The sequence below is a fragment of the Erinaceus europaeus genome, chromosome 3 (assembly GCF_950295315.1).
Source record: "Erinaceus europaeus chromosome 3, mEriEur2.1, whole genome shotgun sequence".
Lineage (NCBI taxonomy): Eukaryota > Metazoa > Chordata > Mammalia > Eulipotyphla > Erinaceidae > Erinaceus > Erinaceus europaeus.
The window spans coordinates 4378095-4401996 of record NC_080164.1 but is presented as its reverse complement, the minus strand read 5'-3'; the positions used below and the strand labels follow the sequence as shown (position 1 = coordinate 4401996).

General features: G+C 51.7%; 1 protein-coding gene across 1 annotated transcript in view; it reads left to right on the top strand.

Annotated features, from left to right (window-relative positions):
* NBAS (NBAS subunit of NRZ tethering complex) overlaps positions 1-23618 on the top strand; it is a 269976-nt gene extending 246358 nt beyond the window's left edge. The window contains exons 47-49 of the mRNA XM_060188412.1: positions 2522-2660; positions 4726-4854; positions 23211-23618. Of these exons, the coding sequence (XP_060044395.1) occupies positions 2522-2660; positions 4726-4854; positions 23211-23486 (544 nt within the window). The 3' untranslated portion in view covers positions 23487-23618. The remainder of the gene's footprint in view (positions 1-2521; positions 2661-4725; positions 4855-23210) is intronic.
* The last annotated feature ends 284 nt before the right edge of the window (positions 23619-23902 follow it).

The following is a 23902-nucleotide window of genomic DNA, read 5'->3' as shown; positions in this document are numbered from 1 at the left end:
CTAGGTCCTGGGTTGTCATTTTGGTAGACATGGCATACTGACTGGCATGTAGCTTTTTTAAAAAAATTATTTATTGGTGATTTAGTAACTGTTCACAAGATTGTAAGATAACAGGGGTACAATTCCACACATTTCCCACCACCAGAGTTCCATGTCCCATCTCCTCCATTGGAAGCTTCCCTATTCTTTATCCCTCTGAATGAACCAAAAATTTTTTTTTAATTTTTATTACATTTATTTATTTATTTATTTATTTATTTATTTATTAGATAGAGACAACCAGGAATTGAGAGGGGAGGGGGAGATGGGGAGAGAGACAGGGAGACACCTACAGCCTTGCTTCACCACTTGCAAAGCTGTCCCCCTGCAGGTGGGGACCGGGGACTTGAACCTGGGTCCTTGCTCACTGTAACATGTGTGCTCAACCAGGTGCGCCACCACCTGGCCCCTGGACCACAATTCTTTATGGGGTGCATAAGGTGGGAGTTCTGGCTTCTGTCATTGCTTCTCTGTTGGACATGGGTGTTGGCAGGTGAGTCCACACCTCCAGCCTGTCTCTGTCTTTCCCTAGTGGGGCAGGGATCTGGGGAGGGGAGGCTCCAGGACACCTGGGTGAGGGCGTCTGCCCAGGGAAGTCAGGATGGCGTCATGGCAGCATCTGCAGCTTGGCGGCTGAAAGGCGGTGAGATACAAAGAACTTGTTGAAGAAGCAGGAACCCAAAGGTAGGAATAGAGCAGATGGACTAGGGGTCTGAGTGGGAAGAAGCCAGGGAGTCCACTGTAGGCGTGTTCATGCGGCCCATGACTTTGCTCCCTTTCGGCCTGTAGCGTTGCAGTCAAAAGTCCTACCACTGAGCTATATCCCCTGGCCTGTGGGTTTCAAGAACAGTTTCCGTCTTCCTTGCTGCAAACTCCACGTGCAGGTTCCCCATAGTGAAACATTTTATGTTCCCTGTGAGGGCGCATCCCAAGGGCATTCTCACTGACCCCCCCCCCCCAGACCTCTCGGCAGAGCTGCATCAGTACCGGGAGTGTGGGCCCGGGGTGGGGGCTGTTGGAAGCATAGTCCTCCCAGTCAAACGCTCAGTTATGGGAATCAGCCTGGTTTTTAGTTTTTGACCCTTGCGGGCAAATGCACGGAAGAAGTCATAGCATGTATGTGGTGGAAGGTTTGTGATTTCCGTCACGAACGTGTCCCATTGTGATTCCGGTGAGAGTCACATTGTCCCGTACGGGCTCGCTCTCGGCCGGCTCTGCCCTCAGACCACGTGGGAGAGGGAAGCGGAGAGAGCTGCCTTCAGACTCTTACTTGCTGTGAATGCTTTGTTCCAAGAGGGGAAAGGTCCTCAGGCGTTTGGTGTCAAAGATTTACAGCTGCTCTAATGAAGCAAGATTCTTCTTCTCTTTTTTTCCTTTATTGGGGGGGGATTAATGTGCATTAAGCTTTTCTCATGAACTGTGTGTCGTGATGTTTCTGTGACACATACGGTGACGGCAGTCATGGAACGGAAGCTTTGCTGCGCTTCTCTGTTTCTGAGACGCGAGGACTGCAGGGGGCGCCACACGTGGACTTTCTGTGGCTGTAGAGGGCCTCCTCATCCTCACTGTGTAGGGCCAAGCTGGTCTCTGCCCGTACGTCCCCTCATCCTGCCCTGAACCCAGAGTTACAACCTCATCGTCAACAGAAACCGTTATTCCGGTAATCAGCAGTAGAACGCACCTGCTATTAACGCGACACGCCACGATCACACACACCACGAGGAACACGCCCCACTGCCTCTTCACAGTGAGAACAAACAAAATAAATAACTAAAAACTAAATAATAAAACAGAGGTCTTGAAGGGCCGGGCGCCTTCTCTAGCGCCATACAGCTCAACTGGCTGGTGGGGAAGGTTCCTCTGAATCAGCCGGGAAGCGCGTGGAGGAGCCAGGATCTGGGCCTGGGCCTGGGCCTGGGCCGCCATGGCCTCCACACCGAAGTGCTGCCCCCAGCACAGCTGTCTGCCCAGTGAGATGCCATCTTCCCACAGCTGAGACTTGAGGCTGGGAGGAGCAGACGCCCGTTGGCTTAGGATTGCGGTTTGCCGGGAGTCGGGCTGTAGCACAGCGGGTTAAGTGCAGGTGGTGCAAAGCACAAGGACCAGCATGAGGATCCCGGTTCGAGCCCTGGCTCCCCACCTGCAGGGGAGTCGCTTCACAGGCGGTGAAGCAGGTCTGCAGGTGTCTATCTTTCTCTCCTCCTCTCTGTCTTCCCCTCCTCTCTCCATTTCTCTCTGTCCTATCCAACAATGACAACAACAATAATAACTACAACAATAAAACAACAAGGGCAACAAAGGGAATAAATAAATAAAATAAATATTAAATAAATAAATTAGTTAATTAATTTAAAAAAAAAAAAGGATTGCGGTTTGCCAGCAGCATTTTACTTCCGGAAGCGGAAGTTCTCTCCTGTCTCAGCAGTCCGTGTCCCAGTTGTTACGGCTTTAACCGCCTCGCTCTGTCCTCCCCTCTAACCAGCGTGACCGATAATCCGTGGCTGAGACTCGCCACAGCCATGCTGACCAAGTGTGAGGAGGAGAACAAGGAAGGCCTGGGGAACGAGGTGCTGAGCATGTGCCGGTCTCTGTACGACACCAAGCAGATGCTCCCTGCAGAGGTGAGTGGCTCTGTCCTGGGCCGTCCTGCGGGTGGCCCCCTCCTGCCACAAGCCACAGCCGCCGCCTCCCCAGCAGCCGCAGCCACTGCGCTTCACACCGACCGTGCGACCGTGCGTTGTTGGGGGCAGCAGCTCAGAGGAAAAAAAACAGGGCCACAGGGGGCCTTCGAGGAAGTTTTACCTTTGGTGGACCTCCCGTGTCATTCAATTTTCAGGCTGCTGTGGACGCGCTTTGGTGCCCTGTTCACATCTGTATCCCAGGGAGGGGAGCTATGGCAGCCCGTGTGCTGCCTCTGCCCGAATCTGGCCCACTGGAGACGTGCTATGAGCAGTAGTGCTTCTCCAAGGAGAGAAGCAGCCGCTCTGATGTTCACAAGCTCTGGGCATCGTTGTTAGAAAATGAAACATCAGTTTCTCATCCATCATTCAGTCTTAAGACAATCTTTTTCCAGGTGTTAGGTGGTAGCGCAGCAGGTTAAGCACACGTGGTGCGAATCGCAAGGACCGGCATAAGGATCCCGGTTCGAGCCCCCGGCTCCCCACCTGCAGGGGAGTTGCTTCACAGGCGGTGAAGCAGGTCTGCAGGTGTCTGTCTTTCTCTCCCCCTCTCTGTCTGCCCCTCCTCTCTCCATTTCTCTCTGTCCTATCCAACAACGACAGCAATAACAACAATGGTAAACAACAAGGGCCACAAAAGGGGGGAAAAATAGCCTGGCCCCTAAAATTTTTAAGAGAGGCCAACAGCAGCAACAACAAAAACGCCCTGTCTGCTCGTAATGTTTTAGTAACATTACCGATAAGTAAGCACTGCCGATTCTCCTCAGTGGAAGAGGCGGTAAGGCGATCTTGTGGATACTAACAGCCAGCAACAGCTTTTCCTTAGGAAGCAGTCGGCACGTGCCATGCCTTGTGCACCGCCACTCACTTCCTCACCCAGAAAAAGAAGGCTGAAAATAACTCCCATCCACAACATTTTTGAAGACATATCTAGCCGTCTGTCTACTTTTATTGGGGGGATTAGTGGTTTACAGCCAATCGTGAATATAGTTGTTGGTACATGTGTAAAATCTTCCAGTTTTCTGCGAGGCACTCTAATCCCCCTGCGCACACACCCAGATCCTCCTCCACCAGGGCCTGAAAGCTCCCCCCTCACCCCCCACCCACCCCAGAGTCCTTGACTTTGGTGCAAGACACCAGCTCCAGGCCAAGTTCTGCTTGGTGTCTCCCCTTCTGTCCTTATTTCTCAACTTCTGTCCATTAGTGGGATCATCCCATCTTTCTCCTTCTCTTTCTGGCTGATCTCACTTCACAGGATTTCTTTAAGCTCCATCCAAGATGAGCTGAAGAAGGTGAAGTCACTATTTTTAACAGCTGAGTAGTATTCCATTGTGTATCTAGACCACAACTTGCTCAGCCACTCATCTGTTGTTGGACACCTGGGTTGCTTCCATGTTTGGAAGCAACAAATTTAAAATTGGTGCTGCTATGAACATAGATAAACACAGATTTATTTATTTGTTTATTTACTTATTCATTGGCCTCCAGGGTTATCACTGGGGCTCAGTGCCTGCACTACGAATCCACTGCTCCTATGGCCATTTTTTAATTAATTAATTATTTTATTTATTTATGTTTTGGATAGGACAGAGAGAAATTGAGAGGGGAGGGGAAGACAGAGAGGGAATGAGATAGTGATTGTGGAGAGCCGGAGTGCAGGTGGGAGCCGGGGGTGGGTCATTACACTTTGTACCGTGTGCAGTGATGTGGGGAGCCACCGTCGGGCCCCCCCAGAACACAGACCTCTTCGGGCCGGTGTGCTGGGCTCCTTCCCTAGGGCAGGTCCTCTTCCAGCCTTGGGAGCATTTCCCTATCTTCCGGTGAGTAGGCCTCGGGGAGTCCAGGGATCTCCACCCCATGCGACCGCTAGGCGAGCACAGTGCAGAGCGAGCGAGGGGCCGGAAAGACCGTGCAGTGGACCTGAAGCCGCTGCCGCGTGTGTGCACCCGGCGGAGCCTGCCCCACATGTCCCTTCGCCCTGACGGCCTGTCCTGCTCTGTGGTTTCAGGGTGTGAAGGCGCTGTGCTCGCAGCTGCTGCACCTCTCCCTGCCGCGGACGGCCCTGAAGCTTCTCCTGGAGAGTCGGGACCAGAGTCTGCATGCCCTGGCGCTGGAGCAGATCACGGCCGTAGCCAAGGTACTCCAGGAACCTCTCTCCTTTCCTCTCCTCTGCTCTCCTCTGGGCTCCTGACTCGCCCTTCTCACAGTTAGACCCGCGGGGTGCTGACGGCTGAGCTGTGGTCTCAGTGGCCCCTGCCCATACGCAGTCTCTGCCCCCATACACAGTTTCTGCCCCCATACACAGTCTCTGCCCCCATACACAGTCTCTGCCCCCATACGCAGTCTCTGCCCCCGTATGCAGTCTCTGCCCCCACATGTCTCTGCCCATACGCAGTCTCTGCCCCCACACGTCTCTGCCCATACACAGTCTCTGCCCCCACAGGCTGTCTCTGCCCCCACACGTCTTTTCCCCCCATACATGTCTCTGCCCATACGCAGTCTCTGCCCCCACAGGCTGTCTCTGCCCCCACACATGTCTCTGCCCCCATACGCAGTCTCTGCCCCCACACGTCTCTGCCCATACACATGTCTCTGCCCCCACAGGCTGTCTCTGCCCCCACACGTCTCTGCCCCCATACATGTCTCTGCCCATACACAGACTCTGCCCCCACAGGCTGTCTCTGCCCACACACAGTCTCTGCCCCCATACGCAGTCTCTGCCCACACAGGCTGTCTCTGCCCCCACACGTCTCTGCCCCCATACGCAGTCTCTGCCCCCACAGGCTGTCTCTGTCCCTATGCGCCGTCTCTGCCCCCATGCGCCTTCTCTGCCCCATGCGCCGTCTCTGCCCCAACAGGCTGTCTGCCCCCACGTGCCGTCTCTGCCCCCACACATGTCTCTGCCCCCATACATAGTCTCTGCTCCCACACATGTCTCTGCCCCCATGTGCCGTCTCTGCCCCCATGCGCCGTCTCTGTCCCCACGTGCCGTCTCTGCCCCCACACATGTCTCTGCCCCCACACGCCGTCTCTGCCCCCACATGCCGTCTCTGCCCCCACACATGTCTCTGCACCCACACGCCGTCTCTGCCCGCTCTCAGAAGCAGGCACTGTCTCTCCCAGCCTGGTTCGCCCAGCTCCTCCTCTGAAGCAAACTGTGGAGACGTCCAGAATCCAAATCTAAATGTCGAGACAACTTCTCTAGAGAGCCCGTGTGTCTGTCTTCTCAAAGGAAGTGTCTAGAGCCGGGGAAAGAGCCGAAAGTGCAGGAAAGACTTTCAGCCCGAGGCTCTGCAGTCTCAGGTTCAATCCCCAGCACTGCCATGAGCCAGAGCTGAGCAGTGCACTGGTCTCTCACTGTCTCTTCCTCTCTGTATCTCTCTGATTAAAATAAATAAGTAAATACATAAATAAGAAAATCTCTATGGGCCGGGTGGTGGCACACCTGGTTGAGCGCATGTTACAGTGCACGAGGACCCAGGTTCAAGCCCCCTCCCCACCCCCTCCTTCAGGGGAAAGCTCGACAGGTGGTGAAGCCGGGCTACAGGTGTCTCTCTGTCTCCCTTTGTCTCCCCCTTCCCTCTTGATCTCTGACTGTCTCTATCCAGTAAATAAAGATAATAATTAAAAAAAAAACATACCCAACAAAAGGAATGGAGGGGAGGAACATGGCTAATCTAGCAGTGGGAATGTGGGCCGCAGCAGACGGGTCAGAGGCGAGGTCACAGGCACCACGTGAGGTCTGGAGCCCCTGTTTGCTCTGGGAGCCTGAGCCGCCCTCCGAATAGCTGTCGGCTGGGGGAGCGTCCGCCTGCAGGCCAGGCCAGAGCCGCCTCCCTCCAGGCTGCTTGTCTCCCCATCGTGAGGAGGGAACGAAGCTACTTTCCCATCACTTGGGTGGTTTTGCATGTTTTCTGATTCGCTTGCTGGGGGCGGTGTTTTTGTTTGTTTGTTTGTTTTTGGTTCTTGTTGTTGTTTTGTTTTGTTTTTTTTGTCTCCAGGGTTATTGCTGGGGCTCAGTCTAGTCTTTGCAGAACTCTGGGCTGGCTGTTCCCCCCTCCACCTTCCCCTTTCGTCATTAATAGTCTGTTACGAGACTGTAAGATTCCAGTGGGCAATCCCACGCCACAGCCACCACCAGAGAGATTCTGTGTCCCCAGAGATCACCACCAGAGTTCTCACAAGTCTTACAGTTTGCTGGCTTCTGTTTTGTTTTGTTTAATTTTTATTTAGTGATTTATGTATAGATTGATTGATTCCATCTATGAGTGAAACCATTTGGTCGTTGTCTTTCTTCTCTTTACTTATTCTGCGAAGCATCGCCACCTCCAGTTCCATCCATTTTTGTCCCAAAGGACACAATGCCATCTTTTTTGATAGCAAAGTAGTATTCCATGGAGCAGATATGCTGTAACTTCTCTAGCCAGCATCTGATGATGGGCGTGTAGGATGCTTCCACCCCTCGGCTGTTGTGAACACTGCAGCTGTGAATACGGGGCCTCACACCGTGCCTGGCATCGTGGTGAAAGCAGGTAGAGCGTCACTTTTCATTCAGCTGTGCCCTGTGCCCTTTTGCAGAGGGTCTGAGTGTATGGGTGACTATAGTTCCTGCTGACGTTAAAAGAAGAAGAAAACGGTGTCCCCCTGGCAGATAATCTCTCCAGCGCGGCACATGGGCCCCAGAGAGGAGTGTCCCCACTTGCTGGCTGAGAGCGGGCATTGTCTTTGCAGAAGACGCCGACAGCTGCCTAGGTGTTGACAGCGGACGCCAGAGACCCCCCCCCCCCGCCCCCGCCCCGGCCTCTCCTGCAGTCACAGCCCTGGTCTCCCTCCAGGCTTATCTGCAGCTGCAGGCTACCTTGTCCTAGCCGCCAACAGCCTCTCTCCTGGGCCAGGAATAGCTGCAAGGCCTTCTCAGAGACCGTCTTGTTGACAAGTGATCGGGACCCTTGTGTGGCACAAAGAGCAGAGAGCAGATTAACCACCCCCACCCTCTCCGGTGACCTGTGAGACTCGGACCCATGTCTGCATCCCTGCTCTGGGGTGGTTCCTAGCTGGGCGTGAGAGGTCTCTGACACAGCAAGGGGATGCCGGTGGGGAGTGGTCTCGCAGACGTAAGAGCTCTCTCTTCTCAGTTCCATGTGTGTGGTGACCCCCGCTTTCCACCTCCTCCTCCTCTTCCTCCTGCAGCCGCTGGGTGCCTCTGCCCCTCCCAGCACTGCCTGGAGGAGGAGGTTTTAAGGAGAATCCCCCTGGTGCTGGGAAGGAGGACACGGGGCTCCTCGAGGGATTTCTTCCTGGTGCTCCCGACAGTGACCGTTTTAAAGTGCCAGCTCTCCGCCTGCGGGCTCAGTCTCACTCTCTCATCTTAACAGTCTCGAGGGGAAATTCTGGCTTCCCAGGGGGACACCACGACTTGGAGCACATGCAGCTGGTGAGAAGCCAGGGCTGCAGTTTCAGTGCTGGCTCCACGTCCCAGGAGGTGGCACAGTGGATAAGGTGCCGGACTCTTCAAGCAGGAGGTCCTGAGTTCAGTCCCTGGAAGCACATGTACCAGAGTGACGTCTGGTTCTCTCTCTCTCTGTTATTCCTCTCATTAATAAATAAATAATATATTAAAGTTATATTTTTTAAAATGCTGAATCCAACCTTCAAGGTCAACACTGAGCAATATTGCTTCTTTTAACATACTGGATGTGCGGTCTGGCACTGGAAAGGAACTACTTCGGGGCCAGGTGGTGGCGCACCTGGTTGAACGCCCATGTTCCAAGTGCTCAAGGATCCAGGTTCGATCCCCCTGGTCCCCACCTGCAGGGGGAAAGCTTTGCAAGTGGTGAAGCGGGGCTGCCGGTGTCTCTCTTCCTCTCTATGTCCCCTTTCCCTCTTGATTTCTGACTGTCTCTAACCAATAAATAAATAAATATAATAAACAAAAAAATAATAGTAAGTCTCTCTAGAGACGTGAGCTTGCTGGAAGCATCTTCAGCCACGTGATGCTCCTGTCGGGAAGACCAGAGCAGGCCGCCCGTAGAACTTCCCACCTCCACTGAGTCACAGAAGCCCAAGTCTGCAGGGGACAGAGAGCCCCGCCAGCTCCCTGCTGCACTAGGCCATCTTGTGTTGGGGGGGGGAGTGTCGTATGCTTTACATTGGGTTGTTCTAGTTCTCCCCCGCCAAGAGAATTGGATCAGTCCAGTTAGTTTCGCGGCCCGCTTGGCCCCGCCCCAAGGAACCCCGCCAGGGTTCCAGGGTTCCTGAGTTGCAGAGTAAGAGAGAGTGCTTGCGCCGCCGCAAAGAGACAGCAGAGTTCTGTTTGGTGATTAGTTTGGTTTAGTTTATGAATCGTTGTTCCTGAATAAAGAAATACAGCTTCGCTGCCCAGCCGTACGTCTCTGGTCGTCTCTGTTACCCGCCCGTGAAACTAGCCCGGCCAGCTAGAGCCTCCGAAATTTTAACAACGGGGGGGGGGGGTCCCATGGCTGGGGTCTGCAGCCTCTGTGCTGAGCATGTGCAAGCCGCCCCACCCCACCCCGCCCGGGGAGTTGTCCAGAGCTGACAAGACCCTTCTCCATGACCGTCCAGGACGCACTGGGTGAATGCCACTGTCGCCAGTCTCTCTGTGATCAAAGTCCTTTTAGCCCTGCAGGTGCCTGCACGAGGCACTTTCTCCATCGTTGTGCAAGGAGCTCAGCCTGCCATCCTGTCTCCCCCACCAGGAAGTCCTTACCCAGACGCCTCAGGGCCGGCGGCTCACCCCCGCTACCTTTACTGGTTCTGTCTCCAGGCGGAACCGATGGCCAGTTGACTGGCTTTCTCATTTTTATTTTTATTCACTTATTTATTTTTCACCACTCCCATCACCAAAGGTCCCTGTGCCCCGCCCCACCCCACCCCCACAGATAACCGCCATAGTTCTCCCAGTCTTGGAGATAGGTTGATAGTTTGCTTTTTTTTATTTGCATATTCAATTCTATATTCTGCATCTGAGTGAACCCATCTTGTAGCTGTTCTTCACCTCCTGACTTGCTTCCCTGAGCATCATCTCCAGTTCCATCCACTTCATCCCAAAGGGCACACTGTCATCCCTTTTCATTGCTGCATAATACTCCATTGAGTCTGTGTCCCGTAACTTTTTGATCTGGTCATCTGTTGAAGAGCACGTTGGTTGTTTCCAGGTTTGGGTTGCTGTGAATGAAGCCTCCGTGAACATGGGGTGCACATGCTTCTTCACATCAGGGCTCTATCTTTGGGGTGTGTGCCTAGCCAAGGGGTCGCTGGTCACTGAGTCTGTGTACACAGGCATACTAAAAACCTGCTCCGTGTGGCCTTGTCCTGTGTGCAGGTGTGAAGAGTCGGTGGGATGCTTGTAAAGATGAAATAAAATGCACCCTTGCAGTTAAAGGATGCGTCTCACCAAGAAATTGACATGACATGAAATAACAGCAGAGAGAGTTCAGGTGGGGGCGCGTGGGTGGGGGGGACGGCGAGTCACGCTCATGACCTGAAATGGGACATTTGGTTCTGATCCAGGGACCATCAGGCTTGGATTTTCAAATATCCTCTCCCATCAGTAATTGGTAAATCAGATGACTGGCCCTGATTTTTTTTTTTTTTGGTTCCAAATTAAATTTTTGCTGTTGAATCCCACGCTGGGAGCAGGAATGGTGGCTAGTTGAGAGATGGGATCTGAGTACCCTTCAGGTAGGTATAGGATATAAGAAATAAAACATGCAGTGGCATTTTTCACAGTCCAAGTATATATACTTGGGTTTCCCTTTTATTTTTCGGCCCCCAGTGGTTGGTATTTTTAATAACTTTCACTAGTAATAGTATTTGGAAAAACGAGACACATTTTCTTCCCTCAAGTAAACAGTGAAATAATATCAAGTAATCTTCTGTGAAGTAATTGAAATGAGGCCTCAAGGACATTATGCTGCTGGGGTCTCAGCTTACCTCATTACTGTAATTACTCCTAGCTTTGTATAGATCCATAAAATCAAAGATTTTAATTCAGAGAAGGTTCATTACCTATTGTTGAAACAGGAATCAAGCAGATAACATTTTAATGGCTTGGAAGACAGTAGTGCTTTGTGTTGTAATGCATTTCTTTCCCAACATCTGCAGAGTCTCAGCTATTCTCCAAAATAAATCACTGGCAGAGAGGCCACACATTTCACACATGTATTTTTATTTACTTATTTTGTTGGATGTCAGCCCCTTCCCTTCCAGAAAAGTCTTTACTCCTGATCGGCTTCGCTGTGATGACCCTAGCTGTTGACTGACCTTGACGCCCACATGAGGCAGTGTGGCGGCACTGAGAGGCCAGCGTGTTTGCCCCCGTCTAACTGGTTTTGACTCCGTGCATGAACTCGGAGGCTCTCAGAGATCGTGTCCCTAACACGACTATTTCCCTTAGTGTCTTTCCCCTTGCTTCCAGGGCTTCATGCCTACGCAACCTCACTGCTTTCAGTGAATTGTTTATTTCCAGAGAGAGGTGAGAGACAGAGAGACAGAGAGGAGAGGTGAAGAGAGCCTGCCCAGGTGTCAGGTGAGAGGCAGAGACAGAGAGACAGAGAGGAGAGGTGAAGAGAGCCTGCCCCGGTGTCAGGTGAGAGGCAGAGACAGAGAGGAGAGGTGAAGAGAGCCTGCCCAGGTGTCAGGTGAGAGACAGAGACAGAGAGGAGAGGTGAAGAGAGCCTGCCCCGGTGTCAGGTGAGAGACAGAGAGACAGAGAGGAGAGGTGAAGAGAGCCTGCCCCGGTGTCAGGTGAGAGACAGAGAGACAGAGAGACAGAGAGGAGAGGTGAAGAGAGCCTGCCCCGGTGTCAGGTGAGAGACAGAGAGACAGAGAGACAGAGAGGAGAGGTGAAGAGAGCCTGCCCCGGTGTCAGGGTAGCTGCCATGTTGGCGTGGTGTTCTCAGGGAATGCCCAGAGGCTCGAACCCGGGTCCTCCTGTGTGGTAAGGTGTGTGCACCGCCAGGGGAGCTGTCAGCCTGCCCCATGGACCATGGCTATTTACAGAAGAAGCCAGGGATGAAGGTAGCCTCTCACTCAGATGTCTTCTTTGTTTATTTTTTTATTTAATTCTTTTTTGTTAATTATTTTCCCTTTTTTTTTGCCCTTGTTGTTTTTTTATTGTTATAGTTATTATTGTTGTTGATTATGTCGTCGTTGTTGGACAGGACAGAGAGAAATGGGGAGTGGAGGGGAAGACAGAGGGGGAGAGAAAGACTGTGAAGCGACTCCCCTGCAGGTGGGGAGCCGGGGGCTCAAACCTGGATTCTTCCGCCGGTCCTTGCACTTTGTGCCACATGCGCTTAACCCACTGTCCTACTGCCCAACCCCCACATCTTCCTTTTTTACAACACCGAGTGTCTCTAATTTTAATTTAGTTAAATGTGGAAGGATTAAATTGGTCCGCCTTCTTGGACTTGCCTCATACTTACGTCAGACATCCTCAGAGTCCAGAAATAACGGGCTGATTTTCCTCCTCAAACTCCTAAGTTACCTCCCAAGCCAACCCCAGGGGGTTTGCGATTTTCCGAAGACTATGCACCAAAACAAATTCCAGATAGATAAAAGGTTAGATATTTCTCAGAGAAGGATCTCACAGATCCTATGAGGGACTGGCAACAGAAGCATTAGAGCGAGAGAAAACCCAACACCGGGCCAGTTCCCTTCCCGACACCAGCCAGAGGCCAAACTTGTACACAGCAGAGTGCACGCAGCAGGCGAGAATGCCCCTTGCCCCTGAGACCAGGGCTGATGCTTGTCATTCAGAGACCGCCTCCACACGTGGAAAAATGCTGTTACCACACCAGGGAGCAAAGAGCTTGGTGCTCCCACCAGGAAGGATCAAAAAAGCTGAAAATGGCAGAGGCAGATGGGTAGAAAGCCATTCTCTCTCTCTCTTTTTTTTTTGTTGTTAATTTATTTTTTATTTAAGAAAGGATAAATTAACAAATCCATAGGGTAGGAGGAGTACAACTCCACACAATTCCCACCACCCAATCTCCATATCCCACCCCCTCCCCTGATAGCTTTCCCATTCTCTATCCCTCTGGGAGCATGGACCCAGGGTCATTGTGGGTTGCAGAAGGTAGAAGGTCTGGCTTCTGTAATTGCTTCCCCGCTGAACATGGGCATTGACTGGTCGGTCCATACTCCCAGTCTGTCTCTCTCTTTCCCTAGTAGGGTGTATCTCTGGGGAAGCAGAGCTCTAGGCCACATTGGTGGGGTCTTCAGTCCAGGGAAGCCTGGCCGGCATCCTGATGACATCTGGAACCTGGTGACTGAAAAGAGAGTTAACATACGAAGCCAAACAAATTGTTGAGCAATCATGGACCCAAAGCTTGGAATAGAAAGCCATTCTCATAAGTAGACAGATGCAGACTGAAGTGTCTTCCAAGTGCCGACACGCGCCACCTAAACTCGCCCGGTGACTTGTTTATTTAGCCACGATATTTAGTCACAATGGTCAGCGGGACAGCTGTCAACACACGCGTCTGACTCCCCTCTCCCTGTGTGTGATAGGCGTCTGCGCAACACGCTCAGCCACACACGCATCTGATCTCCCCTCTCCCTGTGTGTGATAGGCGTCTGCGCAACACGCTCAGCCACACACATGTCTGACTCCCCTCTCCCTGTGTGTGATAGGCGTCTGCGCAACACACTCAGCCACACACATGTCTGACTCCCCTCTCCCTGTGTGTGATAGGCGTCTGCGCAACACGCTCAGCCACACACATGTCTGACTCCCCTCTCCCTGTGTGTGATAGGGGTCTGCGCAACACGCTCAGCCACACACATGTCTGACTCCCCTCTCCCTGTGTGTGATAGGCGTCTGCGCAACACACTCAGCCACACACGTCTGACTCCCCTCTCCCTGTGTGTGATAGGCGTCTGCGCAACACACTCAGCCACACACATGTCTGACTCCCCTCTCCCTGTGTGTGATAGGCGTCTGCGCAACACACTCAGCCACACACACGTCTGATCTCCCCTCTCCCTGTGTGTGATAGGCGTCTGCACAACACACTCAGCCCAGGCTGGCGTCCTTTCCTGGCACCAGGCACGCACGCACCGGGACACCCCAACCCCTGTACCTGCCCTTCCTCTCATTCCCCAGAATCCTTTGCTCTGCTGCGGACACTGTACCCAGTCCAAGTTGTACACTGCGATGTTCCTCTCTGTCCAGGTTTCTTGAGTTCCACTTGTGAGTGAGACCACCTAGTGTCCGTCCTACTCTTGGTGCCTTATCTTAGTCGACCTGATTCTCTCCGATCTCCTCCAGGTGTGGCAAAGGAGACAGGGCCGTTCACTTTCACAGCTGCATGGCATTCCGTCACGCACCTGCCTCTTAAAAATGAAATATGCCACAAATTCTACTGTTGACTATGGACCATTAATTCCCCCAATACAGAAACAGAAATGAAATAAAATAAGGCCACTTCATTCCCGTGAGAATGTCACACATCAGAAAAGGTAACAGCAACTAATGCTGGAGAGGTTGTGGGGACAAAGGAACCCTCCTGCACTGCTGGTGGGAATGTCAATGGGTCCAACCTCTGTGGAGAACAGTCTGGAGAACTCTCACAAGGCTAGACATGGACCTGCCCTATGATCCTGCAATTCCTCTTCTGGGGATAGATCCTAAGGAACCCAACACACTCATCCAAAAAGATCTGTGTACACATATGTTCTTGGCAGCACAATCTGTAATAGCCACAACCTGGAAGCAACCCAGGTGTCCAACAACAGATGAGCGGCTGAGCAAGCTGTGATCCAGATACACGGTGGAATACTACTCAGCTAAAAGAAAAATGAATCCACCTTCTTCACCTCATCTTGAAGGAATTATGTGAAGTGAAATTAGCCAGAAGTAGGAGAAGGACTATGGGATGATCCCACTCATAGAAATTGAAGAGCCACGGAAAGGGAACACAGCAAACCTTGGGCTGGGGTGGGTGTGTTGCATCAAAGTAAAGGCTCTGGGGTGGAGGGGGGCTTTCAGGTCCCCGTGCCTGGTGGCAGAGGAGGACCTGGACTTGGGGTGAGAGTGCAGAAAATCGTGAAATTTTACCCATGTGCCAACAAGTGTATTTGCTGTAAATCGTCAATCCCCACCTAATTAAAATTTAAAAAAGCAAAGAAGATGTTTCCGTAGGGATGGAGTGGGTGCAGAGGGCCTTCAGAGAAGAGCGGATGCATCGCTGAGTGACTTCTGGGGCCGGGGAGTAAAGAGCAGCCGCACAGCACAGACGTATCCCGGCAGTGGCACGCCCCGAGAGGAGCACTGGCACTGAGTCCAGGTCGGCAGGATAATTCTGCAGCAAGGACAAAAGCAATGGAGTGCCCCGAGCTGAAAAGTGGCTGGCGAAAGGGGCGCTGATGGGCGCCACCCCTGACCATGCCCAGTGCTCGCTTGCGCCCACGCGGCGGGTGCCTCGCACAGTGAACGTGCAGGCCCTCACACTCCTGGAGGCAGGAAACAGTGCTGAAGATCTCACACTCCTGGAGGCAGGAAACAGTGCTGAAGATGGCGCGGGTCTGTTTTCTGCCTTCCCGCCACGCCCTCCCTCCTTCCCGGGGTTGGGCGGGGGGGGGGGGGGGGGGGGGGGGGGGCGGGGGAGGAGATCAAATGAAGAAGAAAGAGCATTTGAAAGAAGAACACTCATTCGTGGCATTTTACTAAAAGCGAACAATTAAAAACAGTGGAAACCTTGTAAAAGATGCACACACACACACACACACTCACACACACACAAAATCATGTCCATTCAGTAGACTATCTGGCAACCATTAAAGCTTACAAGACTAGAAATTAAACTGTATTTTTTTATTTCTTTATTGGGAGATGAATGGTTTACAGTCCGACAGTGAAATACAATAGTTTGTACATGCGTAACATTTCCTAGTTTTCCACATAACAGTTCAACCCCCACTAGGTCATCCTCTGCCTCCATGCTCCAGGACCTGAACCCTCCCCACCCACCCCAGAGTCTTTGACTTTGGTGCAAGACACCAATTCCAGTCCACGTTCTGCTTTGTGTTTTCCCTTCTGATCTTGTTTTTTAACCTCTGCCTGTCAGTGAGATCATCCCATGTTCATCCTTCTGTTTCTCACTTACCTCACTTAACACAATTTCTTTAAGCTCCATCCAAGATGGGGTAAAGAAGGTGAAATCACCATTTTTAGTAGCTCAGTAGTACTCCATTGTGTTTCTAGACCACAGCTTTCTCAGCCACTCATCTGTTGTTGGACAACTGGTTTGTAAATAACAAATTTAAAAATTGTGCTGCTATGAACACATATGCACACAGATGTTTTTGGATGGATGTGTTGGGCTCCTTAGGATCTATCCCCAGGAGAAGAATTGCAGGGTCATAGGGTAGGTCCATTTCTAGCCTTGTGAGAGTTCTCCAGACTGTTCTCCACAGAGGTTGGACCCATTGACATTCCCACCAGCAGTGCAGGAGGGTTCCTTTGACCCCACAACCTCTCCAGCATTAGTTGCTGTTACCTTTTCTGATGTGTGACATTCTCACAGGAGTGAAGTGGTATCTCATTGTTGTCCTGTTTACATTTCTCTGACCATCAATGACTTGGAGCATTAAAATATATTTAAGATATTTTATTTTTGATAGGTAGATAATAGACCAGAGCACTGCTCAGTTCTTGACTTATGGTGGTGCAGAGGATTGAACCTGGGACTTCAGAGCTGCAGACATTAGAGTTGTTTGCACAACCATTATTATCTCTTCCTGACCCATTTATTTTAAAGTCTTAATGTGTAATGAGAAAAAGTAATATCTAACGGGTTATGAAAACAGCTGTGCACACAAGCAGTTACTGCAGGGGAAAAAAAAGAGAAGCAGGAAACCAGATTCTCTTACAGTGACCCAGAAATAGATGACTGCTTTTGGAAGGCGCCTCATTTTTCTTTTCTCTGTCTCTTTTCATGTCAGGAAGGAAAGCAGAGTAGGTCAGAATGAGTAATGGGTAGTCGGACAGTATCATGCTTCCGGAGGAGGCAGAGCACCTTACGCTACAACTTTGGTCTAAAAGGAGAAGAACGTACAAAAGTGCAGACTCACCCAGTCAGTCTGGCAGCTATGCCAAGGGGCAGGGCCAGCGGGCATCGCTGTGCTGGTGAGAACTCAGGCCGACTGGCCTGGACACCCCCGAGGCAGGTGGGTCAGGTCAGTCTTGCTACCTCGTGACCTTGACGAGTAGATTTCCTGGGGCCAGGTGGTGGCACACCTGATTGAGCACTCACATTCCAGCCAGTGCACAAGGTCCTGGGTTCAAGCCTCTGATCCCCACCGAGTGGTGCAGCAGATGTGCAGGTGTCTCTCTGTCTCTCTATCTCTCTCCTCTCAATTTCTCTGTCTGGGTCAACGTACTCTTCCACTCGAGGAAAACAGGTCCTGAAGTGAGAGCAGCCTAGAATGTCCCCACCTGTGACCAGGGACTGTGAGCTCAGACCAACAAGCACACAGAGTTCACACAGGCTCCTGTGCCTGATATGAAGAGACGCGGGCCCTAGTAAGGTCAGTGGGGCTTACAGTTAACGGTATGTCTACACTCTCCTCATGTTTGAGAGCTGCTCTCTGCCCTGATCCAGCTTTGTAGTCCTCTTTCAACTCTGACACCAGCTTCCCAGATAATAATCTTAGCCCAACTACACATTGGGGGTGAGGCTCGGGCAAAAATGACCAAAGCCATGGGCCCCTCAGAACAACAGATCTAAAATGAACTGCCTAGCTTCTCCCCACACCACAGCCCTTAGTTTGAGCTGCTTTATTCTGATCTTTAGGTTCCTGATTATTTAAAAAAAAAATTTTTGTACTGCTTTATTCCTTAGTTATTATCAGCCACCATTTTGCAGATGCTACCATGACGCCAACCTTATGTCCCTGGGCAGACAGTGTGTCCTGGAACCTCCCCTCCCCAGAGCCCTGCCCCACTAGGGACAGACAGACACAGGCTGGGGGTGTGGATCCACCTGTCAACACCCATGTCCAGTGGAGAAGCAATAACAGAAGCCAGAATTCCCACCTTCTGCTCCCCATAAAGAATTTGGGTCCATCCTCCCAGAGGGATAAAGAATAGGGAAGCTTCCAGTGGAGGGGATGGGACACGGAACTTTGGTGGTGGGAACTGTGTGGAATTGTACCTCTGTGATCTTACAATCTTGTTCATCTTTATTAAATCACTAATACAAAAATAAAAAAAAAAGAAACTAGGCAAAAATAAAGGAGATGGAGTTCTTCTCTGGCCTTCAGGCTCCTCTTTAAAAAATGCATCTGTGAGACTGGGCAGGACACACCGGTCAGAGCACACACATTACAGTGTGCAAAGAACGGTGCTCAAATCCCCAGGGACAGAGAAGGGAAGGCTCATGAGTGGGAGAGCAGGGTTGCAGGTGTGTCTCTGCCTGTCTCTCCTCTTTATCTCACCCTTCCCTTTCAATTTCTATCTCTATGTAGAATAAAATGTCTTCAAAATCACCTACTCTGACTTTAATCCAGTGACTGCAGAAAGATGTATTTGTAAAAACAAATAAACACAAATTCTAGTTTGTTAGAATGGGTCCTTACATCTTCCTACATTGTTCGAATCTTGATTGAAAACACGCTCAGGAGAATTCTCTGAAATATTCTCTTCACACTCAGCATTGTGGAGTAAACCGTGGCCTCTTCCTATCTCTTGCCCAAAGCCAGACCCACGTAGGAAGTCAGAGGAAGGAAGTGGAATGAAGTTGGCCATTCTCATCTCGTTAGCTCTTGAGCACAGGGAGCTGAAGCAGAGGCTCCTCCCGCCTCCCCCCGGTCCTCACTGCTCCAGCTCAGCAGACGTCAGCAAGCTCTGTTTCTATTATTATTATTATCATCATTATAATCATCACCACTATCGCTGTTGTTGGCTTAACAATGATTAACAAGATTGTAAGATCACAGAGGGACAATTCCATACAGTTCCTACCCCCAGAGTTTCATGTCCTGTCCCCTCCATTGGAAGCTTCTCTATTTTTTTTTTAAGTTTACTTCTTTGTTTCTTTCTTTTTAACCAGAGCCCTGCTCAGCTCTAGTTTATGGTGGGTGGTACAGGAGATTGAACCTGACACTTTGGAGCCTCTGGCTTGAGAGTATCTTTGCATAACCATTATGCTATGTACCCCTGCCCCAAAATTGTACTTATTTCTTATTGGATAGAGACAGGGAGAAATTAAGAGGGGAGGAGGAGATAGAACAGGAAAGAGACAGAGAGACACCTGCAGCCCTGCTTCACCACTCATGAAGCTTTCCCCCTGTGGGTGGGGACCAGGGACTTGAACCTGGGTCCTTGTGCACTGGAATGTGAGTACTTAACCAGGTGCATCACCACCTAGCCCGAAGCTTCCCTATACTTTATCCCCCTGAGAGTAAGTATGGATCAAAATTCTTTTGGGGGTGCAGAAGGTGGGGGTTCTGGCTTCTGTAACTGCTTCTCCACTGGACATGGCTGTTGGCAGGTGGATCCACACCCCCAGCCTGTTTCTGTCTTTCCCTAGTGGGGTAGGGCTCTGGGGGGGGGGGGGGTTCCAGGACATATGGGTGAGGTCCTCTGCTTAGGGAGGTCAGGATGGCGTGATGGTAGCCTCTGCAACTTGGTGGCTGGAAGGCAGTAAGATACAGGACAAATTGTTTAGTAAGCAGGAACCCACAGGTAGAAATAGAGCAGGTGAGACTAGGGGGTCTTCATGTGGGAAGAAGCAAGGAGGTCTGTTTCAGGTATGTCCCCAAGGGGCCCAGGGCTTGGTTGACATCAAGCTCTGTTTCTGCCTTCCTCCGGGGAACCTCTGACTGGGCTGGACCACAGAGGAGACAGAATTTCACTGCCAAGGCTCAGACCTTGGGTTTTCTCAGCCAGGTGGGAGAGCTTGGGCGGGGGAGGAGACTGGCGCTAACCTGCCCCTTCCTCCATGCTGCCAGGGCTGGGCGGCTCACCAGAGGGCTGGGCACCACCTGCAGGAAGCTGGTCGCCAGGCTGGTCTCTCACAGGCAGAGAGGGGGTGAGAGGAGCAGCAGCCGGGGGTGTTGGCAGAACCCCCTGTCTCTTTTTTGAGCTGGAAAAATCCATCACGCCTTGCTAGGAGTCTTCCAGGGCCCCAGAGGGAGGGCTACTGAGTGAACAGAAGAAATGATGGAGGTGTCTGAGTCTCGAAGACTCACGTAGGACAGCAAAGGAAGAATCACCCTGCAGTGCTTAGACGCTGAGCTTTTATCCACGGAATTTATCAAACGCTCTCCTGTAGCAGCCTGGCCGAGCCCTGTCCCCTCCGGGAGGGCTAGCTGAAGAAGCTCTTTCTTTCTATGGGGGCCAAAAATAACAGCACATGCTGTAGCTCAAATATCTCGTGTGTGTGTGTGTGTGTGTGTGTGTGTGTGTGTGTGTGTGTGTGTGTGTGTCTGTACTTGTTCCTGTGTCTCTCTGCCTGTGTGTATGTACCTGTTCCTGTGTGTATGTGTGTGTGTGTACTTGCCCCTGTGTGTCTGTGTGTGTGTGTGTGTGTGTGTGTGTGTGTGTGTGTGTGTACTTGTTCCTTGTGTATGTGTACCATACTCCAGCTGGTTTCCTTCTTTCCCTAGTGGGGCAGGGATCTTAGGAGGTGGGGCTCCAGGACACATTGGTTAGGTCATCTGCCCAGGAAAGTTGGGTTAGCATGATGGTAGCATCTGGAACCTGGTGACCGAACAAGAGTTAAGATATAAAGCAGAACAAATTGTTGACTACTCATGAACCTAGAGGCTGGAATATTGCCGATGAAGATTTGGGTCTGTTTTGGAAAAAGCTGGTCGGTCTATTTTAGGTATATTCCAGAGGACCCGTGACTTTACTAGTTTTTGCCTGCACCTGTCATCTGATATGCAGGTAGACCCAGGTTATTGTCTGGGGAGATGGTGTCATAGTTGGGAAAACACACTCATTATTGTAACAGACCATCAAGAGGTTGTCAGGGCTCTTGGGGCTCAGAGGAAGGAGGGACCTGCTCAGCCAAGAGAGTTAAAGAAGATGTCACCCACAATTGCACCGGCCTGGGCGCGTAGGCTGTGCTTGGAAGGCTTGTTGGTGGCAGGACAGAGAAGCTCTGTCTGGCGGGGAGCAGTAGCTCAGAGTCCATGGACTCCTGCTGTGCTTCTGTCTGTCAGATGCAGCTGCCCTCCTCACCCTGGGCGGCCTTCCTCCCCCTCCTCACCTCACACCTCCCTTCCTTCCTGTCACAAAACACGTGGTGCACAGCCCTGTAACACGGTGGGTCTGAACATTGGGCAGTTGGTTTTGAACTGCCCTGTTCCTGCCATGGTGCCTACCAGCAGAACTATTCAGAGCGGGGACATTGAGAAGAACCCGTCACGACGACATTCTTCATGGCGCCCACTGTAGGTGAGGGGTCCTGCGTTGGAGACGTGAGCAGCGCTGACGTGATTTCTAACAAAGGGATGGCCAGTAACAGGAAAAATACAAGCTGGGCGTCGTGCCCTGGAGAATCCCCACAGACCAAGGGGGGATTCAAGGGGAAGTAAAGCAGCCGTGTAGATAGTAACACGGGGTGGGGGGCGGGGGCAGGCTGGGTGCACCTGGTGGAGTGCACACGATCCAGTGCACAAGGACCAGGGTTCAAGCTCACGCTCTCCACCTTCAGGGAGGCTGTTTCACAAGCAGTGAAGTTAAGTCGGCAGGCGTCTCTCTGTCTCTCCCCCTCTCTGTCTCCCCCTTTCCTCTCAACTTTTCTCTAGCCTATCAAATTAAAAAGAGAATAAGAAGAAGGAAGGAAGGAAGGAAAAAAGGGAAAGAAAAGAAAAATGGCTGTCAGCAATGGGGGATGTGTAGTGCCAGCACTGAGCCCAGCGATAACCTTGTTGAAAATTTAAAAAAAAAAAAAGGAAAAAGAAAAAGAATATTGGTACTAACCTTTCTCGAAACTCAAGCAAGCACAGTGTTTAAATGCCCGTGATCATTTCCTGGATGCATCAGTGGGTTGTCAGATACAGTTTCCCACTGCAGCAGAAAAACCTTTTCATTTTCTGCAAAGTGTTTCTCATGTAGATAAATATACAGGAGAGATTCAGAGTGACAGAAGACGGAGCAGGGCTAGGCAGTGGCGCACCCAGTTCAGCACTCTCCCATGAGCCAGGTCCCGGGCTCAAACCCCCAGTCTGCACCCACCTGCAGGGTGGAGGGGAACCTCACAAGCTGTGAAGCAGGGCTGCGGGTGTCTCTCTCCCAGTCTGTCTCCCTCTCTCCCAGTCAGATTCTCTTTGTCCTGTGAAACTCAAGGAAGAAGGGGAGATGGAGTAGCCACAGAAGCTGCGGGTTCATCATGTAGGCACCGAGCCAGAATGATAACCTTGTTGGCAGAAAGAAAGGAAAGGAAGCAAGGGAGGGAGGGAGGAAGGAAAGGAAGGAGCGTGTGGCCTGGAAAATCTGGGTTCTGAAGTCAAGACTGCCCAAGTTCAGATTCCGGCTCCATGACTTACCAGGAGGCTGGAGCAAGTGCTCAGCTCAGCTCCCCAATCTGCACGACCCAGAGACCGAAGCTGTGCAGTGGGGGGTTTCTTGACGTGGCCGTGGTGTCCAGAGGAAGCTCAAGTCTGTCATGGAAGGACCTTACTCCTTCTATGCAGTCCACTCTGGGTTCCCCACCCACCCTGGCCACAAGGGATGAGGGTCGGAGCGGCTCTCTAGGGAGTCCCGGGGTAACTCTGCGTGTCGGGGGCGACATGTGCGGAGAGAATCTCAGACTCATTCAACTCCGGGGGTGACTTCAGAAAGGTGGGCACCACGTTTATTGAAGAGAAAGGCGGGCAGTTGATAGGCCTGTAACTCGAGGGGTGGCTAGGGTAGCCATCAACCCAAACACAGAGTAGCACAATGCATAGTCACACTTTGACCTACAGACTGTTTGATCACAAGGAAAAGGTTATCATACAAGGTTTGTTCACAAGCTTAACAATGTACAGTTTTCCGGAGGTTAATTTCAGGCATTTTAGGGCAGCAGGGGAGAGGAAAAGGGAGGCAGCTTGAGCAATCAAGATGTTTGCTGGTGGTTTTAAAAGTTAACACAGTAATCCATGGCTTTTAATTAAAGAAGGAAAGTGTGTGGTGTGTGTGTGGGGCGGGTGGCATGTGTAGAAAGGTACTCAGGTCCGAGGGTCCAGCCGTCATAAATTCCAGAGACCAGAAGAACCAGCCCTTGTCTCGACCTGAAGGGAGAGTTGGGGATCAACTCTGACCTCATGGAAACAATGGCCGGGACTTTCCGGGACAGTGGGCCCGTTCTCCAACACTTCTAGATCAGTGGAAGCCATGGCGGTGACCCCGAAACTGCACACGCACTGCAGGGGTCCCTGGAAAGGTGCTGCGGAGCCGGGCGAGGTGTGGGTGCAGCCAAGGGCAGGGGCCTGCAGTCAGCCACTCACGTCTTTGCCTTGTCTGCTCTCTTAAAGGTGAATGACTCCAACTGTGACCAGGAACTCCTCGCTCTGCTCCTGGACGCCGGGCTACTGGTGAAGTGCGTGCCCACCCCCTTCTACCCGCACCTCGTCCAGCACCTCTTGGCAAACGCCCCAGGCAGGCGCTGGAGTGCAGAGGAGCTGGCCAGAGACCTACGGGAGGCCGGCCACGAAGCAGAGGCGGGGTCCCTCCTGCTGGCGGCCAGGGGCACCCACCGGGCCTTGAGGACTTTCAGCACGGCCTTGGGCGCAGGGCAGCGCTGGCTGTGAGCCCCTCCTGCCGCCCCAGCTCTGGAGAGGCTGCACACTCCAGCCCGGGGCTCTCCTGGCGGGCACAGGTAGGCCTGCTGGTGGTTCCCCAGGACCCGAAGACATTGGAAATAAAGTTGTCTATAAAGAGTGGACATGCTTCTGGTTTTACTGGCTAGTTAGCACACTTGCTTTTTTTTCTCTTTATTACTGATTTAATATTGATTTACAAAATTATGAGATAATGGGGGTATAATTCCACACCATTCCCACCATCAGAGTTCTGTGTCCCCATCCCCTCCACTGGGAATGGCAGTGGTTCTCCTGAGATCACAGAGATGGGCTGACTGTTATTTCTATGACTTCCAGATTGATATATCTTCCCATCTTTTCTGTACAGTTCTGCCTTCTCTTCCTTTCCAAGTCACACCTACACC